Source organism: Apodemus sylvaticus, chromosome 5 (genome assembly GCF_947179515.1).
Source record: "Apodemus sylvaticus chromosome 5, mApoSyl1.1, whole genome shotgun sequence".
NCBI lineage: Eukaryota > Metazoa > Chordata > Mammalia > Rodentia > Muridae > Apodemus > Apodemus sylvaticus.
In genome coordinates this window covers 114,833,282-114,852,063 of record NC_067476.1, presented here as the reverse complement: position 1 = coordinate 114,852,063, position 18,782 = coordinate 114,833,282, and the positions used below count along the sequence as shown (strand labels likewise).

At 45.4% G+C, this 18,782-nt stretch overlaps 1 protein-coding gene across 4 annotated transcripts in view; it reads left to right on the top strand.

Moving 5' to 3' along the window:
- Window positions 1-7,505, top strand: part of Slc23a2 (solute carrier family 23 member 2) — an 87,725-nt gene extending 80,220 nt beyond the window's left edge. For all 4 annotated transcript variants that reach the window (XM_052183691.1, XM_052183694.1, XM_052183693.1 and 1 more), the window contains 2 exons: window positions 1,248-1,343; window positions 3,050-7,505. In XM_052183691.1, the coding sequence (XP_052039651.1) occupies window positions 1,248-1,343; window positions 3,050-3,282 (329 nt within the window). In that variant the 3' untranslated portion in view covers window positions 3,283-7,505. The remainder of the gene's footprint in view (window positions 1-1,247; window positions 1,344-3,049) is intronic.
- Window positions 7,506-18,782: the final 11,277 nt, after the last annotated feature.

The window sequence follows — 18,782 nt, the reverse complement described above, 5'->3', positions numbered from 1 at the left end:
GGAAGCTCACAACTGCCCGAACAGGAAGTCTAAAACTGTCTTCTGACCTCTGCAAGCACTGCATGCAGATAGTGCCCAGTCACCGTGCAAGCAGACACATCCACACAAGCAACAAGCCTCTAAATAAAGAATGCCTATTTAGATCCTACTCTTTATGTCATTAAAACCCTGCTGTAGTGCAGCATGAACAAAGGAGGAATCTGTTGCTACTGATGTCTTTTACAATTGAATAATTCAGGAGCATTTGTTCCAATATTTTACCTACATAGGTTCTTGGATGTAGTCCAAATCGGCACTGACACACTTAATAGGCAGGCCTGACTTTGAACCTTTAATCGTTTCTGCCTTCACCTCCCAAGTTCTGGGGCCACAAGCATGTGCTACCATACCTGGCTCATAATAACTAGGCAGGTAATCTAAATTTGAGGCTAACCTGTTCTACGTAGTGAGTTTAAGGATAGTCAAGGCTAAATAGAAAGATCCTATCACAAAAAACAAACAACGGCAATTTAAAAAAAAAGACACCCACTTTTAAAGTGGCACGAAAAGCAAAACCTGGTGGCTCGTTTGTAGTCCTAGCACCCAGGAAGCTGACACAGGAAGATTAACATGAGTTTGATACCAGCCCCGGCAATGGAGTGAGTTCCTGGCCAGCCTGAGCTATGTATAGATTCTGTCATCCCTCCTCGCAAATATTGTTATCGTTTTATTATTCACCTTGTAATTTTTTGCAGCATTATGTCATCCATTTAAGAAGATTTAATTTTATTTTATAAATATGTGTGGTTTTGCCTGTGTATATGTCTATATCTTTTGTATGCAGTACTCATGGGGGTTAGGAGAAGACATTGGATCCCAAGGAATTGGGGTTACACTTGGTTGGGAGCCACCATGTGGTGTTGGGAAGAACAGCCAATGCCCTTCACTGAGGAGCCATCTACCAAGCCCCACCACAGCCATTTGCAGTATTGAATCCTTTGTAAGTCCATAGACTGCACCTCAGTACTTGCACAGTCTATTATAGTGTTAAAGTCCCTTTGTGTGGGCCATCTGCTGCGCACCACTGTTAATACCACGGACTTGTGGTCACAGGTTTGCGGAGTTGCTTTAAATGCTATTGGCAAGAGTGTGTACATGTGAACACAACTGAGAGTTTCATATGTTCAAGTTTTCTGTTGACTTTCAGAGGTGTCCAGTCTGCTGCCTCTTCCTCACGGCTCTTAATGGCGGTTCTGTTCTGTGTCCAGGTATAACAGGGATTGATCAAGTACTGAATGTTCTTCTCACCACTGCTATGTTCGTAGGAGGCTGTGTGGCTTTTATTTTGGACAACACCATCCCAGGTATGTGCTGTGTGTTAGTTAGGCTTGTTAGGTGCACGAGCAGTTCTGGAGGAAGAACAAGGCCTTAGTGTAGCCCACGTCTTGAGCTTTGTCACCCTGCCTTTGCCATACAAAAACAAGAACCACAAATAGTCCTCAGTGGCCTTTGTCTGGAGGATCCCTCCAGCCCAGGAGGCCAACCTGGGAAATATAGTGAGGCCCTGTCTTGGGAGTAGGCACAGTCCATCTGTGTCTTCTGGAGTGTCTGAAGACAGCAACAGTGTACTCACATATATAAAATAAATAATTCTTTTAAAAAAAAAAAGAAAAAGAAAAAACACCCTAATACAAAAACGTCTCATGCACAAGACTGCTGAGGAGCCAATGGGAGACACAGATGGACTGTGCCATCTGTCTTAGAGGCAGCATCTAATAAGAGCACAGCGGCCATCTCTGAGAGTTTTACCAGCAGCTCAGGACTATGTAATTGCAGAGCAGCAGGCTCAGGCTGAGAGGAAGACAGGAACCCAGGGTATGCCTGAGGCATCTCTGCCTTCTCTGCTTGTGACAGTCATTTGGATGTAGTGCCACCTCAACTACTTCAGAAAACAGCATTTACCAGTATGTGTGTGAGTACAGCGTAGCTGTCTTCAGACACTCCAGAAGAGGACATCGGGTCCCATTACAGATGGGTGTGAGCCACCCTGTGGTTGCTGGGAATTAAACTCAGGACCTCTGGAAGAGCAGTCAGTGCTCATAGCCACCGAGCCATCTCTCTGTGGGTTGTTTTAAGGGGCAATCTTAAAACCTTCAAGTCCAAGAACAAAACCAGTATACTTCCTATCCCCCATATCAAACTAGGACAAAACAGTGAAGGCTTAGGTAAGTCCAGTGGCTCTTTGAAGACAATATGTGTTTTACATTGTCATCTTAGAGAGCCAGTTCTTTACTACATTTCATAATAGATTGTGAAGAAGGCCCGGTGAGGTGACTAGCCAGGCAGTTAGAAGTCTGGGTCGGTGACAACCAGGAAAGGAGATACTTGCCTAGGTCAGACTTCATCAGTGAAAACTGAGTCCTCTAAAAGGACGGGGAAGACAGGAAGTCACAAAGTCTCTTGACCGTGGAAAATGGGGGATAAAGAGGAATAGTCACCCCAAGCTTTTTATTTTGGCACTTGAAGAGCTAAGTATCTTCAGCTCCTCAAGTTTTCAGTTGCTGTCATTGGGCAGGTTTGGTTTCTAGAATGTGTGTGTGTGTGTTTCTGTCTATGTGTGTGTCTCTGTGTGTGTCTCTGTGTGTGTCTGTCTCTGTGTGTGTGTGTCTGTCTGTGTGTGTGTGTCTGTGTCTGTGTCTGTGTGTCTCTGTGTGTGTCTGTGTCTGTGTGTGTGTGTCTGTCTAATCAGCCTCATTGCTAAGATAGTTCTGTGTTTTGTGTGTCTGTGTGTGTCTGTGTGTGTGTGTATATCTGTCTGTGTGTGTGTGTGTTTCTGTCTGTGTATGTGTCTCTGTGTGTGTGTGTCTGTGTGTGTGTTTGTCTGTCTCTGTGTGTGTGTCTGTCTGTCTGTCTCTGTGTATGTCTGTCTGTCTGTCTCTGTGTGTGTCTGTCTGTGTCTATCTGTGTCTGTGTGTGTGTATGTGTGTGTGTCTGTCTGTCTGTCTGTCTGTCTAAGCAGCCTCATTGCTAAGATAGTTCTTTGTTTTGTGTGTCTGTGTGTGTGGAGCAGGTACCCCAGAGGAAAGAGGAATCAAGAAGTGGAAGAAGGGTGTGAGCAAAGGGAGCAAGTCTCTTGACGGCATGGAGTCCTACAACCTGCCATTCGGCATGAACATTATTAAAAAATACAGATGCTTCAGCTACCTGCCTATCAGCCCAACCTTTGCAGGCTACACATGGAAGGGCTTTGGGAAGAGCGAGCACAGCCGGAGTTCAGACAAAGACTCCCAGGCCACAGTATAGCCTTTGCTGTGCCCTGTGGCCTGGCCACAGTAAGGCATGTGTCTGTAGTTCCTGGCTGAATAACAAGAAGATATATGTTTGTATATCTACATGGCATCCTGCACCTCAGAGCTAAGACAGGTTGCACGTCACTCTTCTGTTGAGGGTGGTGATTGTGTCCAATATGGTGTCTCCCTTGTGTCCTTACTGGTCCCTTACCCTTTGTGTCCATTGCTGGCCATGGTCACTGAACTTGAAATCACAGTCCTGCCATTGGAGTGGGCATTGGAATCCCTAGTGTTCCTGCTTTCAGTCCCCTCTGCCTTCCAGTGCTCTCTTTCCTACAAGCTGCTTCGAGGTCCAGGGGTTTCTGCTTCTTAAACACTATGTCCCAGTCTTCTCATGTGACCTCAGCCTGAACCCTGTGGAGACCTCCTCTGGCCAGGAGCCATTGGTGTCCTTACTTTGTTGTGATTCTGTTATCCCTGATACCCCAGGAGCCTATTAACTGACTGAGAATAAGAACATGTCTTTCTTGTGACCAGACGTGAGTGTACATAAGGTCCTGTATGGCTGCGACTGGGTGGAGCTGTATAGATTGACAGGGAACGGAAAGGTCCTCAGTCAATGAAATTCTCAACTACACTCCCACCATGTCACCCTGAACCCATCCAGGCCAGCACAGTTCTTACTGGTCTGTTTTCTTGGCTGAGACACCCTATTTGGCATGTTCACTGCTGGCTGGTGTGATGGGTATAGAGTGCCCACAGATAAGTCTATGGATGCTTTGGCTCTGCTGTCCTGTACTTGTGTGTGTGTTTTATTCCTATTTAATGTTATTGACTATAGCGGATTTTTGAAATCAGTGTTTTCCATGTGAACTTCCAACCTTGCATCCTGTTCCTTGTCTCTGCTCTCTACTCCATCCAGAAAAGAACCAGTGTCTGCAAAAGCTGTGGGGGCCATCAGGGAAGCTTCTATGTTGGCTGTGGAAAGCCAGTGGCAATTGTTGTGGGTGTGTTTTGTACTGCTCTATACCATGAAAGTGTAAATACTGTAATGTCTAATCTATTTATCACAACTGACTACTGGACCAGGGCCCAGAAACATGGGTCAAGTTACATGTGAATTTGTTTGGTGAAGAAGGGAAGCTGGGACATGCGGGAGCGTCACCACATGGGATGTGCCATTATCTAGCTAAAGCGGGGACAGTTACAGCGTCACCACATGGGATGTGCCATTATCTATCTAAAGTCATTCCTTCCTTCCTTCTGTTGCAAGTCATTGCTGCCAGATCTGGCTTAATAAGACTTTGTGTGGGTTGTCAGGTCACATGTCCACTGGATCTTGATTCTTGCAGGAGGGAAGATTTGATCTCTTAGTGAAATATGCTGTGGGACATGTTGCAGAGGATAGTAAGAAAGGCAGCCTTTAGGTGCCCTCTAATGTGGTTCTAATGTGGAGAACAAACCTCGCAGACAAATGACTTGTACTGAAGGCTTTGGTTTCCAAGCCAAGGGAAAAGCTGAAGACATGAGTAATGACCTTGCTTCGTGAGATTGTACCTCTTAAGTGGCTGTGGACCTGGCTGAACTGTGGGTGGCAGTGGGCATCCCTGTTACCCTTAGCAAGGCGTGGTTCTCGGTGCCTGTCTTTGGTATGTGCTTCTTTGCCCAGGCTGGCGTGATGTCATCGTGTTGCCAGGTCTTTGTGTTTCTGTAGCCCTCATGACCCTTGAGAGTTTTGGGGTGCAGTAACACCTTAGAGCCACTTCACGGTTTTGCCAAAATCTTACTCCAGATTAAGTACAGAACGTGGTTTCTAACTGTATTTAGTTTTGTATGTATATTCAGACAGTCAGTGCTTTGGAAGCACACTGGTGAGTAGCATTTTGCCCCTCCTTCCTTAGCAAGCCTGTTTGGCTGACAGCTCTCTTGCTATTGTGCCCCATTTGCATTTTGCTTAGTTGATCCAGTTTCTCTGTTCTGACAAAGTGGAAAACTGGTAAATCCCAGATCTGCAGTAGAGTGGCGCTACAGCGAACAGGAGCAGTCCACCCGGAAGCATGAGAACGGCCTGTAATCCAGGCCGTGTCCCACCACCTGGGCCTGTGCTGCTGGGTGCCACCTGAGTCTTCTATTGGCTGTAGCTTGCTCTGGGGCATGGGCTCAGCAAGTATTTGTGTGGCTAAGGAAGTGCTATGCCAACATCTCCCCTTAGAAACTAGGTTTCCCCTTCTTGCTTCATCAGAGCCAACTCTTGATATTTTTGGAGGGGACAGGAGGTAGGAGCAGAGGGAGGAGTAGCTTGCTCATGGGCCTCCAGGGAGTGGGGTACAGTCTGCACCACCCTGAGTGGCCGTTCATTGTCACCACTAGTAAGGTCTGTCCATGCAATTTGTAGTCCTCCCAGACATATAGGGAATGTGTGTTTATGTACCAGATGGGAGCGTGTAGGGGACATGGTAGCTGTGTGATCTGTTTGTTCCTTCTGTGTCCAGTGCTGGCCTGCATGATTGGAACTTGGAGTTGCTCTGTGTGGTTACCAGTGGACTGTTAGAAAGTGAGCATCTTACAGGGCAGTCCACTCCTAGATCTCACAGTGAACACCTGCCTCCTCCCTCTCCTGAGAGCAAGCATTTGTGTCAGCCACAGGAAGCTGAAGTATTAAGGGAAGAAATGCTGTAGCTACCCTGTGGGGAGACTTCTCGTAGGAAAGTAACAGGCACCAGGCTTCGTGACTTTCATTCTCCTTTATAAGTTAGATATTGATTCAGTAGAACATTTATGCTCAGAATCTTTCTTAAAAAGGGATAATACTTAAAACCCTAAAAAGGGTTTCTAGTATTAACTTTGATTGGGCTTAATCCAGGTAAATAAAAGAGGCTTTATCAGAGAGGTGGAGTGAAGCATTGTGGGTCCTACCGGTATCCCATTTTCACAGTAACAAATTCACATGCAGGATTTACTTTATACTGTAGAATACTGACTTTCATGATGACAACTTGATTTATGCATGAATATCAACAGTATTTCCATATAGTAAAATAACATTTCTGCCCAGGATAATAGTCACAGTTTTCCAGGGAGGGAATGATATAATTTTCATGACAATGTCATGTGCTGATAGAATTTCTCCATTGATGAACCTCTAGTATGTGTGTATACTTTATTTACCCGTGTGTATGTTTTATGATCATGATCTAAGCTGTTAATCCTTTCATTCATGTCCCTGCTGAGACACTGATATTAGCAACTAAGACTTAAGAGTTGGTGAGTTTAATCTTCAGTCACACCAGTTCCACAGAGATGAGGCCTCAGTCCAGAACCCGTCTTCATAGAAAAGCAGCAGTAGCCTGCGGGTGGCTGTGCTTGGAACAGCCATTTGGCTGCCAGTAGCAGGCCTGGCATGGTGTGACATGAGGGCCCGATTACCTGACTGTTGCTGGACACCAGCTGTGCATACCTGAGCATGCCCAGTGCATATTGGGTTCATGCACAGCGCCTGGATCTGAGCTTTGACCAAGCTCTGGCCTCCAGGGAGCTGCGTCCTTCTCCGTCCCATTAAGATTTGGACTCAGAAAACATCTTCCACTTCCCATTCTTCCTACAGTCAGAACCCTAGTAGTGCACGAAGGCCCGTGTGTGGCAGCATTCAGCTCGCATCCACGGAATCCCAAAGCACAGTAGTGCTGGGCCTCCCTTCTCTGCAGCCTCACAGACCTCCCCATCCTTCCAGGATGCTGACTGCCGTGTCACCACCCTGATACCCAGCGTTCTCGGGTGGCTGCATATGTTTCCAGTGTTCAGAACACTCATAACCGATCTTGCTGTCTGCTGCCATCTGACAGTCCAGTAAACCCTTTTCTGTCCGTTCCTAACAACTTTTGTTTGACACATTAAAAAGATTCTGACTGTCCTTAAGACAGTAGAGATGCCTCTCTTTTATTTGAGTTTTGTGACTGACTTTGCCTATATATCTTTCTGGGGTTTTGTTTGTGTTCAATTTTTATTTTGCATACTGAGGGTATTTGGGGTGGGGTTGTTTTTTGAGATGTGTAATTCTTTTATGGAGTTTTTAAAAAGAATTTTCATATTGTTTTTCTAACATGGCTTCATTAAACGTTTAAGTATTTTAAAACTATGTAATATTTGGACCAGATGTTGTGAATAACAGTAGAGAAAAGCTATTTTATTCTGTATTTTTAAAACTGTTCCGTACAAATAAAAGCTCTCCTGGATGTAGTTCTGTTGTCTTGTGTCTCTTTCTTGGGCTGGAATTCAGTTAAAAATCAGGAGTACTAAGGTTCTTAAGAAACAGAGCCCCTAACACATACACAGCTGAGGACTGCCGTCTGGTCTCAGTAGGAAAAGCCTAGAGCCTAACCCTCAGGAGACCTGAGGCCCCAGGGAGTGGGGAGGGCTGGTGGGATGGGGGTGGGGGCATCCTCCTGGAGATAGGCAATAACTGGACTGTAAAAAACTAAAAGTAATTAAAAAAAAAACAGCCAATGTGATTGAAAAAATATATATGCATATGTATGAATTTACTAAGCTTACATTAAAATAATAACAGCTGAATCACACCTAAGAGGCTGAGAGCCAGGTAGTTGCTGTCCTTGAAGCTGTGTGCCTCAGTAGTTAGAGTCACATCTCACTAGAGAGGAAAACAACCCAGTAGTCTCTGTCCACAAGGTGTAGCACCTCAGCAGTCCTAATCTGGTACCATAAACATGAAAGATTCCTGGAAGGATGCTGGTGCTTCGCCTGTGATAAAAGCTTGGCAGGTTCTGATACCAGTGAGGAGTTAGCAGCGGCAGCAGCAAGTGAGTCAAGAGGAGGACCAGGCCAAGCAAGCGAGCAAGAGGCCAGCAACTTTCCTCTTTTAGTCTTTCATTCCCCCCACCCCCACCACCCTGTTTTCAAAAACCTGGGCCTGTCCAGAGGTTCCACTAATGCAATGAGCATCGTTCTTCAGTGAGACTCCCTACTCATGTGAATCTAATCTGTGGTAAATTGACATTAAAACACAACCCAATGAAGGGAAATTGACTAGTACGGAGTGAAGTTTAATACCCCAGGAGTTCTTGTCAGCACTTGTCAGCAGCTGAAAGCTGGGGTGGAGGTTAGTCTGAACCAGCGAGAGATGTGGAGGCTTGGGAAGGAACAGAGCAGGTCTCGCAGGTGTCAGAGGGGACCCGATCATGATGGATTTAGGGACAGGTTAGGGTGGGATTTTAACCACTTTATAAACAGCAGCCACACCAGAAGGCCAAGTTGTGAGAGGCAGAAAAGGCCAGGCACTGCTACTTTGCAGCCAGGCCCCATTCAGTAGGTGCTGTGCTGGGGAGGAGGCCAAAGACAGATCTTGAAGTGCTGGACATAGTTTTCAAGTTGGAGCAAACTTAGAATGACTCAGTCTCCATACTTGATCCTTCCCTGCCAGTCCAGGACATAATGATGCTGGCTACTTTGTGGGCCATACAGCCTGCTGCCACCATTCTATGCCCAAGCAGTGATAGCCGAGGTTGTCCTCTGCCTCTGAGCACACACAGAATCAAAGAACAATCTAGAAGCTTCCAGAGAGAATTAGCAGGTCGGAACTCCAAATAGCTAGGATCCAATGGACATCAGTATTCTCCTTGGTGAAGTCTCCTTCCCTCCCCCTCTATCCCATTTCCCTCCCCTCTTCCCTCCCCTTCCTTTCTTCATCCCTCCCTCAGCTTTGAGAGAAGTGGTCTCTTTGTCCCACAGAGTGGTATCAAATTTCTAATCCTTCTGGTTTCATTCCCCAAGTGTGAAGATGACAGGTGTACCATTATGTGGGACAAGAAGACCTGACACTTAAATGCATTGGATAAGTTTTTTCCCGGGAAGAGAAACAACCTCAGAAGTGCTGTGTGTGATAACTGAAGGGTTGGTCAGTAAGAAGCTTGGTGAGTCTCTCAATAAAAAGCAACAAAGCAAGAAGGAAAAAATAGTATCCACAATGATACCAAATTAAGGCCATACATATCAGAATGGTAGTGGGGGTAAAAGAGGACCTAAGACGTGAGGGAAAGAAACAGGCCCAAATAGACCAATAGTTACAAGTCACTAAACTGCCAGTCAAATGGTCATCTGGCCATGTAAAAATCCCAAGACATGCTCATAAACATTGGCGTTCAGAAACATGTTCTGTGATTGTTAGAAGCAGAAATGGTTCATTCTGAAACTGATAGTGTCTTAGCAATACATATAAAGAAAAGATACCTGATCATTTTTGTTGAACCTAAAACAAATAGACTGGTATATGTTTAATTTTGTTGTTTTCTTTATAAAAATCAGGTTGCTGTAGGTTGGTTGGAGGGGGGCTGACATGGCTCAAATGGCCTCCTCCATCACAGATACACTGAGGAGCATCGCTTACAGCATGACTCTGGTTTACAAAGAATATAAAAAACTAAAGTCAGAAATTGAGGTGAAAATCACCTTGGGCCATTACTAATCGCCTACCAAATCATCAAAGCCGCCCCCAAAGGGAGAGATCCCAGGGCCAGACCTTTCTTCTCCACAGCTGGGGCATTTCTCAGAGGTTTCTTTCTGACTGCATTCATTGAAGGGGGTCCAAGTTTGTTTAACAGTAGGATTTGTAGTCGTTTTGGTTGATAATTTTCTCCCAGGCTCATCTCATGATCTGATCCTTTAGACTTTTGACTCGGCCTGGGATCTAATGTCCCCTATGTTTGCCTCCATCCCTTTCCAGACCCTTGTTTATTCAGCAGTGACTAACCACAGATTCCTTCATATTTGTGTGAAGAGGTACTTAAAAGTAACAGAGTTACTTAAAAGTAACAGAGTAGGGATATGGGTTACTTTTAAAATGTTGTATTTCCAAACTACTTTCTATTTACAAGTTGTATACTTCTGTTGAAAGAAAAGAAAAGAGAAAAGAAAAGAAAAAAAGAAAGAGGGGACAGGGAGGAGATAGGGAAGAAGGAAAAAAAAGAGAGAAAAGAAAAATGCCTCAACTTTAATTTTCCTTTCTGGGGAAGGGTGTCTGAGCAGCCTGTTCCGCCTCCTGAGCGTGCGTGGACTTTCATCTGTAATGAAACTTTGTCCTGAGTCCTGGCTCTATCTCTGAACTTTCGGTCCTGAGGTAGCAAGAACCTGGAAACCTGAGCAGGGCTGAGACCCCGCCCCCCCCTCCCCAGCCTTTATTAGCATCGCCCTCGCTTTTGCTTCATGACTCTTACAGTTTAATTACATACTCTCCTTAAGACTTGATTGGCGCCCACCTTTACTTAGAAGCTCCAGCACTGGGGAGATGCCTTGCATACAGGTAGCAATGAAAAATGTTTGTAGAAGCAGGAACCGCCCTGGCCTATAGTCCTAGGTATGCCAGAGGCTGAAGCAGGAGGATAGAAAACTCAAGGCCTGCCTGGGCTGTAGATTGAGGTCAAGGTCAACACAGGCAGCTTAGTGAAACCCTAAGAGTAAATAGTAACAATACAGAGGCGTGCTGAGAGCTGATTATTAACACTGTTCCCTAGCATGTGCCAGACCCTACCTTCCCAGGACTACACAAAAGGTTTGTGGAGATTCTAACAGTACTTTTGGCTACTTTATTGGGTTCTTGTATCTGCCACCCTTCTCCACCCCAATCCCTTCGAACTCCCTAGGTAGTGAGGAAGAAAGTTAGAGGAAAAAGGAGGCATCCATCTCATTAGATTGCTTCCTGCTGATTTAGGGGTGTTGGGGCAAGTTGGGGTTTAGTTCCTTGGGGCAAGTCATCAGGATTATCTCCAACCAGCAAAAGCGCAAACACAATCAGCAACCAGCAAAAGCAGCAACAGCAGGGGGGGGCAGCAGTTACTGCAGCGGCTCAGGCCTCTGGCATTTTTATAGCCTCTCAAGAGTCCCCAGAATTCCAAATGTAAACTATCTTCAGCTGGCAGAATGACACCCCTGCCAGAGGGTCAAGGCAAACAGAATAGCTGAGTGGATAGAGGTGCTTCCTGCCAAACCTGTCCTCAGAACCCACACGGGAGGAGAGAACCAACTTTTGCTATTTGTTCTCTAACCTCCACGTGCGTGACCTGCCACCACCCCACAAAAAGTAAGTAAATAAATGTTGTGGGCAGGAAAAGATATATTTAACAGTTGCCCTGGGTTGTGGTGATGGTTGATTCTATGAAAACAAAAACAAAACAAAAGCCACATCTATATTGAGCATTCTACAAGGCTAATTGACTGTACCTAGAGAGCTAGGATGTTGCAGATCCAGATTCAATTTTCCTTGACTATCTTAGTCTCTAAGTAGCCAGTCACTGTGACGTAACATCTTTGTGGCTATTGGGTCATTCCATTGGGTATATATTAACTGGTAGCTTTCACTAACCCAAAGGCTAAGCACGTCATCAGATGATATCTGAGGCCTATAACAGACCTACCCAGGCTTTGCTCAACTCCACCCCCACCCCCCACCTTCCCCCCACCCTCTCCCACCCCTCACCCCCGTCTAACTCTGCTTTTGCTGCTGTGATAAACACCAGGACAGAAAGCAACCTGGGGACTAAAGTGTTTATTTCACCTTTATATATATATATATATATTTCAGGTTATAACCCATCATCAAGGAGTCAGAGACCTTTAACTGTTAAGCCATCTTTCAAGTCTCTTCCACTCATATCCTCCACCAGTATTTTTTATACTATTTTTTTATTTTGTGAGACATCTTTTGAACATTGTATATATCAATATTCTATACAATATACATCAATATCTGGACTGCAATCCCTCCAATTATGAGTCTATTACAATTGTTTACTAAGAAATCACCAATGAAGTAAATTTCTGGAAAATATTTGCAAGAGAGAAAGTTTTTTTTGTTTGTTTGTTTTTGTTTTTTGGAGACAGGGTTTCTCTGTGTAGCCCTGGCTGTCCTGGAACTCACTCTGTAGACCAGGCTGGCCTTGAACTCAGAAATCCGCCTGCCTCTGCCTCCCAGAGTGCTGGGATTACAAGCATGTGCCACCACTGCCCGGCGAGAGAAAGTTAAGTACTCTCAGCCCATAGAGTTCTTTTAAGTGCTTATATAGCTAACTATGCTTCTGTGTCCAAAGTAAGTTCCTGGTTTAGTAAAGACCATACATACCTCCACCTCCAGGTTGAATGGATACATATCAAATGATAACCTCAGAGCACCCAAAAGCACTTCCCCTTGGAGTAATTTAACAAACAGCAAGCCCATATTTGAGTTCTCTACTCTCTTTCTATCTTCTGCCATTTCCTATCGCTCTGCTGTGGGAGTCTGAATCTGTGCCTGCCTGAATGCTGTCTTGTGATTCGGTCCCTGTGCCTGTGTCTCTCTGTTCTGTGTCCCTAACAAAGGACTTTTGCTCTGTATTTTTTGGGCACAGAAAGTATCACATGGGGAAGGAACGAGGGATTAAGTCATTGACTCCAAGTGGCCCAGATAACAAACAAATGTGTACAGTCAAGCAAGATCCTTCTATTGTCTTCAACACGCACGGCAGACACTTCACTTTAGAAGGTTGCTTTCAAGTATTTGTTACCATAACTGCTGCCTCTAGTATTTGTTATCATAACATACACACACACACACACACACACACACACACATACACACCAACCACACACGCACACTCATACTCACATAAACACACACACACCTACCTCACTATTCAGGATCAAGGGCATATAAGAGAATATAACTTAAGATTCTAGCTATGCATTTGCTTAAGTTGTAAAAGTTGGTCATGTGGGAAATCCAAGGCAAGTCAATTGTTACATCACTCTTTTAAAGGCAGGTTAAATGAACGGTTGAGTTCACAGTAGGATAGCAATCTTAAATCTTTTTTTTTTTTAAACAAAGTCTTTACCTTTTTAAAAAAAAAAGATTTTATTTCTTTTATGTATATGAGTACACTGTAGCTTGTCTTCAGACAGACCAGAAGAGTGTATCGGATCTCATTAGAGATGGTTCCCAAGCCAACATGGGCTGGGAATTGAACTCAGGACCTCAGGAAGAAGAGTCAGTGCTCTTAACTGCTGAGCCATTTCTTCAGCCCCACCCCCAAAATCTTAAATCCTAAGTGACCAGAAGGTGCATTATTAACTCTGGCTATGAGGTCCAGCAAAAGTCCAAGGCTCTTAGAGTGTAAGAGACATTCGTGTGTTGCACAAATATTGCTACACCACATTGGTAGTCTAGAATTGCATTCTTTATTTTTTACGATGCAATTCATTTGAAAATATTTTAGTTCTGTTTTATGTGCATATGCTCTCTTTCTATTCATAGAGACCTGTTCATTTATATATGTGCACCATGTGGGTACCTGGGGTCTAGAGAGGGAGTCAGATTCCCTGAAACTAGAGTTATAGGTGGTTGCAAATTGCCATGCGTGTGTAGGAACTGAACCTGGGCCTTCTGCAAGAGCATCCATTGCTCTTAACCACCAAGCTGTCTCTCCAGCCCCTGTATTCATCACTTTGAGAGTAGTTATTGTTAGCTGATCAGATGTTCTTTCAGCACCAGATGTTTTTATTGTGTGGTTTTGAGTTTTTATCTATTATAATGAATTTAGTATCCTGTGAGAGTTTCTGCTTTTGAACCACATTTTTTCTTTTTTTCTTTTTTTTTTTTTCCCAAGACAAGAGTTTCTCTATGTAGTCCTGGCTGTCCTAGAACTCCCTTTGTAAACCCGGTTGACCTCGCACTCATAGAGACCGGCCTACCTTTGCCTAGGATTAAAGGCTCAAGATTTTAATCACTAACATACAGCAAATGCTGTCAGTGTTCTGGATTTAGCACATACATGGCTGTGTTTATTTGCTAACCTTCAGTGTACTGGTGGTTTTGTGTGTCAACCTGACACAGGCTGGAGTTATCACAGAGAAAGGAGCTTCGGTTGTGAAAGTGCCTCCATGAGATCCAGCTGTGGGGCATTTTCTCAATTAGTGATGGGGGGGGGGCTTATGAGTGGTACCATCCCTGGGCTGGTGCTCTTAGGATCTATAAGAAAGCAGGCTGAGCAAGCCAGAGAAAACAAGCTAGTAAGAGACATCCCTCCATGGCCTCTGCATCAGCTCCTGCTTCCTGACCTGCTTGAGTTCCAGTCCTGACTTCCTTTAGTGATGAACAGCAATGTGGAAGTGTAAGCTGAATAAACCCTTTCCTCTCCAACTTGCTTTTTGGTCATGATGTTTGTGCAGGAATAGAAACCCTGACTAAGACACTCAGTAAGGAATTTCACAATTGTATTCCTAAATGCAGCTGTTTATAATCTGGTTTCGTTTCTATATTTAAGGTGAGCATTCTAACTAGTTCAGCTTCATAAATCATTTAGAAGCTTTTAATCACCTATGATCTAAAATCAGCATCAATCATCATGGTTTCTTTCTTTCAGATTTATTTCTGTATTTTATGTATATGTGCACTGTAGCTGTCTTCAGACACACCAGAAGAAAGCATTGGACCCCATTACAGATGGCTGTGAACCACCATGTCGTTGGTGGGAATTGAACTCAGGACCTCTGGGAAGAGCAGTCAGTGCTCTTAATTACTGAGCCATCTCTCCAGCCCATATCATAGTTTCTTAAGAGAGGACTCCCCGGGCCGCAGAGGCCAGAGCTGGAATGCTAACTGGCTTGATCTTGTGCAGGTTTTGTGCAGTCGGCCAGGGTTGCTCTTTAGTTCCTGAGTGCAGTGGTCTTGTCATGTTCAGAGCAGCAGGTGCAGCCCTTCCAGACCTCTGGCCCTTACCTTTCTTCAATGTTCTCTGGGCCTTGAGGCTGAACACTCCATGACTGCCTGTTGTCTACACTTTGTCTAGTTGTGAATCTCCCCATTCGACACTATCCATGGCACAGAAACATTTCCCCGATGATCGGCATTGATCCATGGGTACAGAGATATGTATGTAGAATCAGTCGGATGCTTTCGTGTAGCAAACAATACTGAGAGGCTCGCCATGGGCGCCTATGAGCTCCCAAGATGTGGGCTCTTGGCCAGATTTGCAGTACCAGGCATGAGTTTCCACCTCAAGCTGGCCTTCAACCCAACCAGAAAGTGGGTGGTCACTCCCCATAACATTCAGAGCACTCCAGTGATGCAGGCATTAGAGAATGCAAGTGTGTAGATCCAAGCATGAGAAACAGAAGGCAAGACATGCACTCGTCATGTAAAAGAGTGAGTGAAAGGGAAGAAGCAAATGCCCTCCGCTGCCCTCTGCCAGAAGCACTGGGAGGCTTTTCTAAGAGCCTCTGTCATGGGAAAAACAACCAGAATCAAAGATGGTGGCTCACTCTCCATTCTCAGCTTCCTCCTCTGTGGGAGCTCCGACCACATCAACCAATCTAAGCTACACATTTCCCAGAGTTCCCTTCCCTACACGGACTCAGCTCCAGGTTGGCCATGAGAGAAATGGGCGTATGCTCTAGAGAGAAGCATCAGATGGCGGAGGCAGCTGTAGTTATGTTTGGAAGATGGGCAGCTGCATGGCGTCACTGGTGTGCATCTGAGCTGCAGTCTGGTCTTCTTCTGGAGCATGTGTCCTTATTACATGTTGGAGCATCTCCTGGGTATATGCCCAGGAGTGGTATAACAGGGTCCTCTGGTAGTATTGTGCCCAATTTTCTGAGGAGCCACCAAACTGATTTTCAGAGTGATTGTATCAGCTTGAATCCCACCAGCAATGGAGAGGTGTTCCTCTTAGCCCAAAGGCTCAGAATACCCAAGATACAATTTACAGACTACATGAAGCTCAAGAAGAAGGAAGACCAAAGTGTGGGTGCTTCGTCCTTCTGAGAAGGGAAATAACATACTCACAGGAGTAAATATGGAGATAAAGGGACTGTCCAGAGACTGTCCCACCTGGGGATTCATCCCATATACACTCACCAAACCCCGACACTATTGTGGATGCCAAGAAATGCTTGCTGAAAGGAGCCTGATACGGCTGTCTCCTGAGAGGCCCTGCCAGAGCTTTGCAAATACAGAGGCAGATTCTCTCAGCCAACTATTGGAGTGCAGGATCTCCTATGGAGAAGTCAGAGAAAGAACTGAAGGAGCTGAAGGGGTTTGTAACCTCACAGGAAGAACAGCAATATCAACCAATCAGACCCCCCAGAGTTCCCAGGGACTAAGTCATCAACCAAGGAGTACACATGGCTTCAGCCGCATATATAGCGGAGGATTGCCTTGTCAGAATCAATGGGAGGAAAGGTCCTTGGTCCTATGAAGGCTTGATAGATGCCCCAGAGTAGGGGAATTGAGGGCAGGGAGGTAGGAGTGGGGTGGGTGGAGGAACACCCTCATAGAAGCAGAGGGAGGGAGGATGGGATAGGGGGTTTCCAGGAAGAGGGGTGGAAACTGGGAAAGGGGATAACATTTGAAATGTGAATAAAGAAAATATCCAATAAAAAAATTAAAAAAGAAAGTAAATGAGTATACTCATGTGTGCACAACTGTATGTGTGCCCATACACAGATCTATTAACACAGGAAGACTGTGTACACACATAAAGGGTGTTACCACACTAACTGCTACTTCAAGGCTCTGCAGTCTATGCTCATAGTAAATTCAAAGGACACCCCATTCATTAGGAAGGCAATCCTAAGCTCTTCACCACAGCCCATGATACAAAGAAGACCTGACTTCCTCCCGCCCCTGTGTCTTTCTCCTCTGAGTTGACCTTCTCTCTCTCTATTCCTTATCATTTCTTCAGAACATGGCCAACAGACTGGACATTGGAATTACATTCTCTGCGGAGAGTCACTTAGCTGATTCAGAAGCCCTCTTCCCTGGAAACTAGGATCTGGAGAGGAATTGGTTAACCTTGTTAGAAGGGCTGGACAGTTGAGGCCTGTTCTCAATCACCGCACAGTAGGGAGGCTTGGGAAAGTCTCCATAATGAAGAGATTAGGTTGAAGGTGGGAGAGAACGTGCTGATAGCTCAGCTCTGTGTGTACCGAGTTGGGTGGAGGGCTGCACAGGGCGGGGAACAATCAAGGTCTCACAGTGCTGAAACCTGGAGAGTTGGCTTTGCAACCGAGGAGACCAGGCCAGCTCTGGCGGAGGGTCAGCATCTCAGGGTCGGCTGGAGAGAGCCCATGGATTATCCTGCCGGTTGTGCAGTCCTGCCCGCCCCTGTTTGGCGTCTTCCCGAGGTTTCTTGGCCCAGGAAGCATGCCTTTTCTCCAAGCAACTCCCCCCAGCTGGCTGCTTGTGAGAGGGAGGTGGTGTCAGTTCCCTGGCCAGCCCTCAGTCTGAACTCATTCACACGCAGGGAAAGACACTCAGTGTTGCTGAGACACCATGGGAAACAGGCGGCTCGGATCCTCTTGGGTTCTGACTCTTGGCCATGTAAGCGAACATAAAACACCTCTCATTCCCAGTTTGCTCCAGGGACACAGCACCACGCGCTGCCTTCCCACTGAGCTCTGTCTTTGTGGCTTTGAACTTGCCGCTCCTGCCTCGGCCCAGAATGTTTCTCCCCATCTCAGGAGCCCCTGCCACCCCTTAAGCCTGGAACCAGATGTCAACAGCTCCACAAGGTTGCCCCGTATGAGCCTTGATGTTCTTTCTTTCTAGACCCTTCAATGTAGCACATGGCACTGAAAATAGTGGGGAGCGCCATCTTCAATCTGAGGAATACCTGTTCATCTTACCATAGTACAAACGATGCTGGAGGCTGGTTCTTGTTGTTTTTGTTTTTGTTTTTGTTGTTGTTTTTCAAGACAGGGTTTCTCTGTGTAGCCCTGGCTGTCCTGGAACTCACTCTGTAGTCCAGGCTGGCCTTGAACTCAGAAATCTGCCTGCCTCTGCCTCCCAGAGCGCTAGGATTACAGGCGTGCACCACCATGCCTGGTGGTTCTGGGCTTTTTTGTTTCTTGTTTCTTTATTAGAGAATAAATTATGAGTTTTAAGTTGTGTGTGTTGCACACCAGGATATTTAACGTGGAAATTCAACATAAATGTGTTAACTCTTTCCTGATTAGAGTCCGAGGACAGGTGTCAGCTTTCACCTGGGCATCTCGATGAACTCAGAGATGGGCAGGAAGATCAGGAGTTCAAGACCAGCCTTGGCTACATAGTAAGTTTAAGGCCAGCCTGACTAATGGTTTTAAGAGATCTTAATACATACTATAAGCAATCCGGTAAATGGGACCAAATCCTATACATTTAAGCTTTTATCTATCTTTGGTCTAAGCCTTCTCTTTGCCCTACCTGCTCCCCATCTGTGTTCCCACACCCTTAGCTCATTTGCTCCTATAGGCTGTGTGCTCAAGTTGATGTTAACAAGCCTAAATCTGCCTAGACATCACAATTTTATCCATTGCTGCCAGCTTTCTTTCTGTGATCCTAGCATCTTTACCAACCAAGACAATATACTTTCCTCTACCTATACAACCTGTCAAAGCTACTTAAGATTTCCATTCCTAGTCTCTCTTTAACTATTGCTCTCCTATCTTGCGCTCAATCTTGTCAGAAGTTTGTTATTAGATTTAAGACAGACA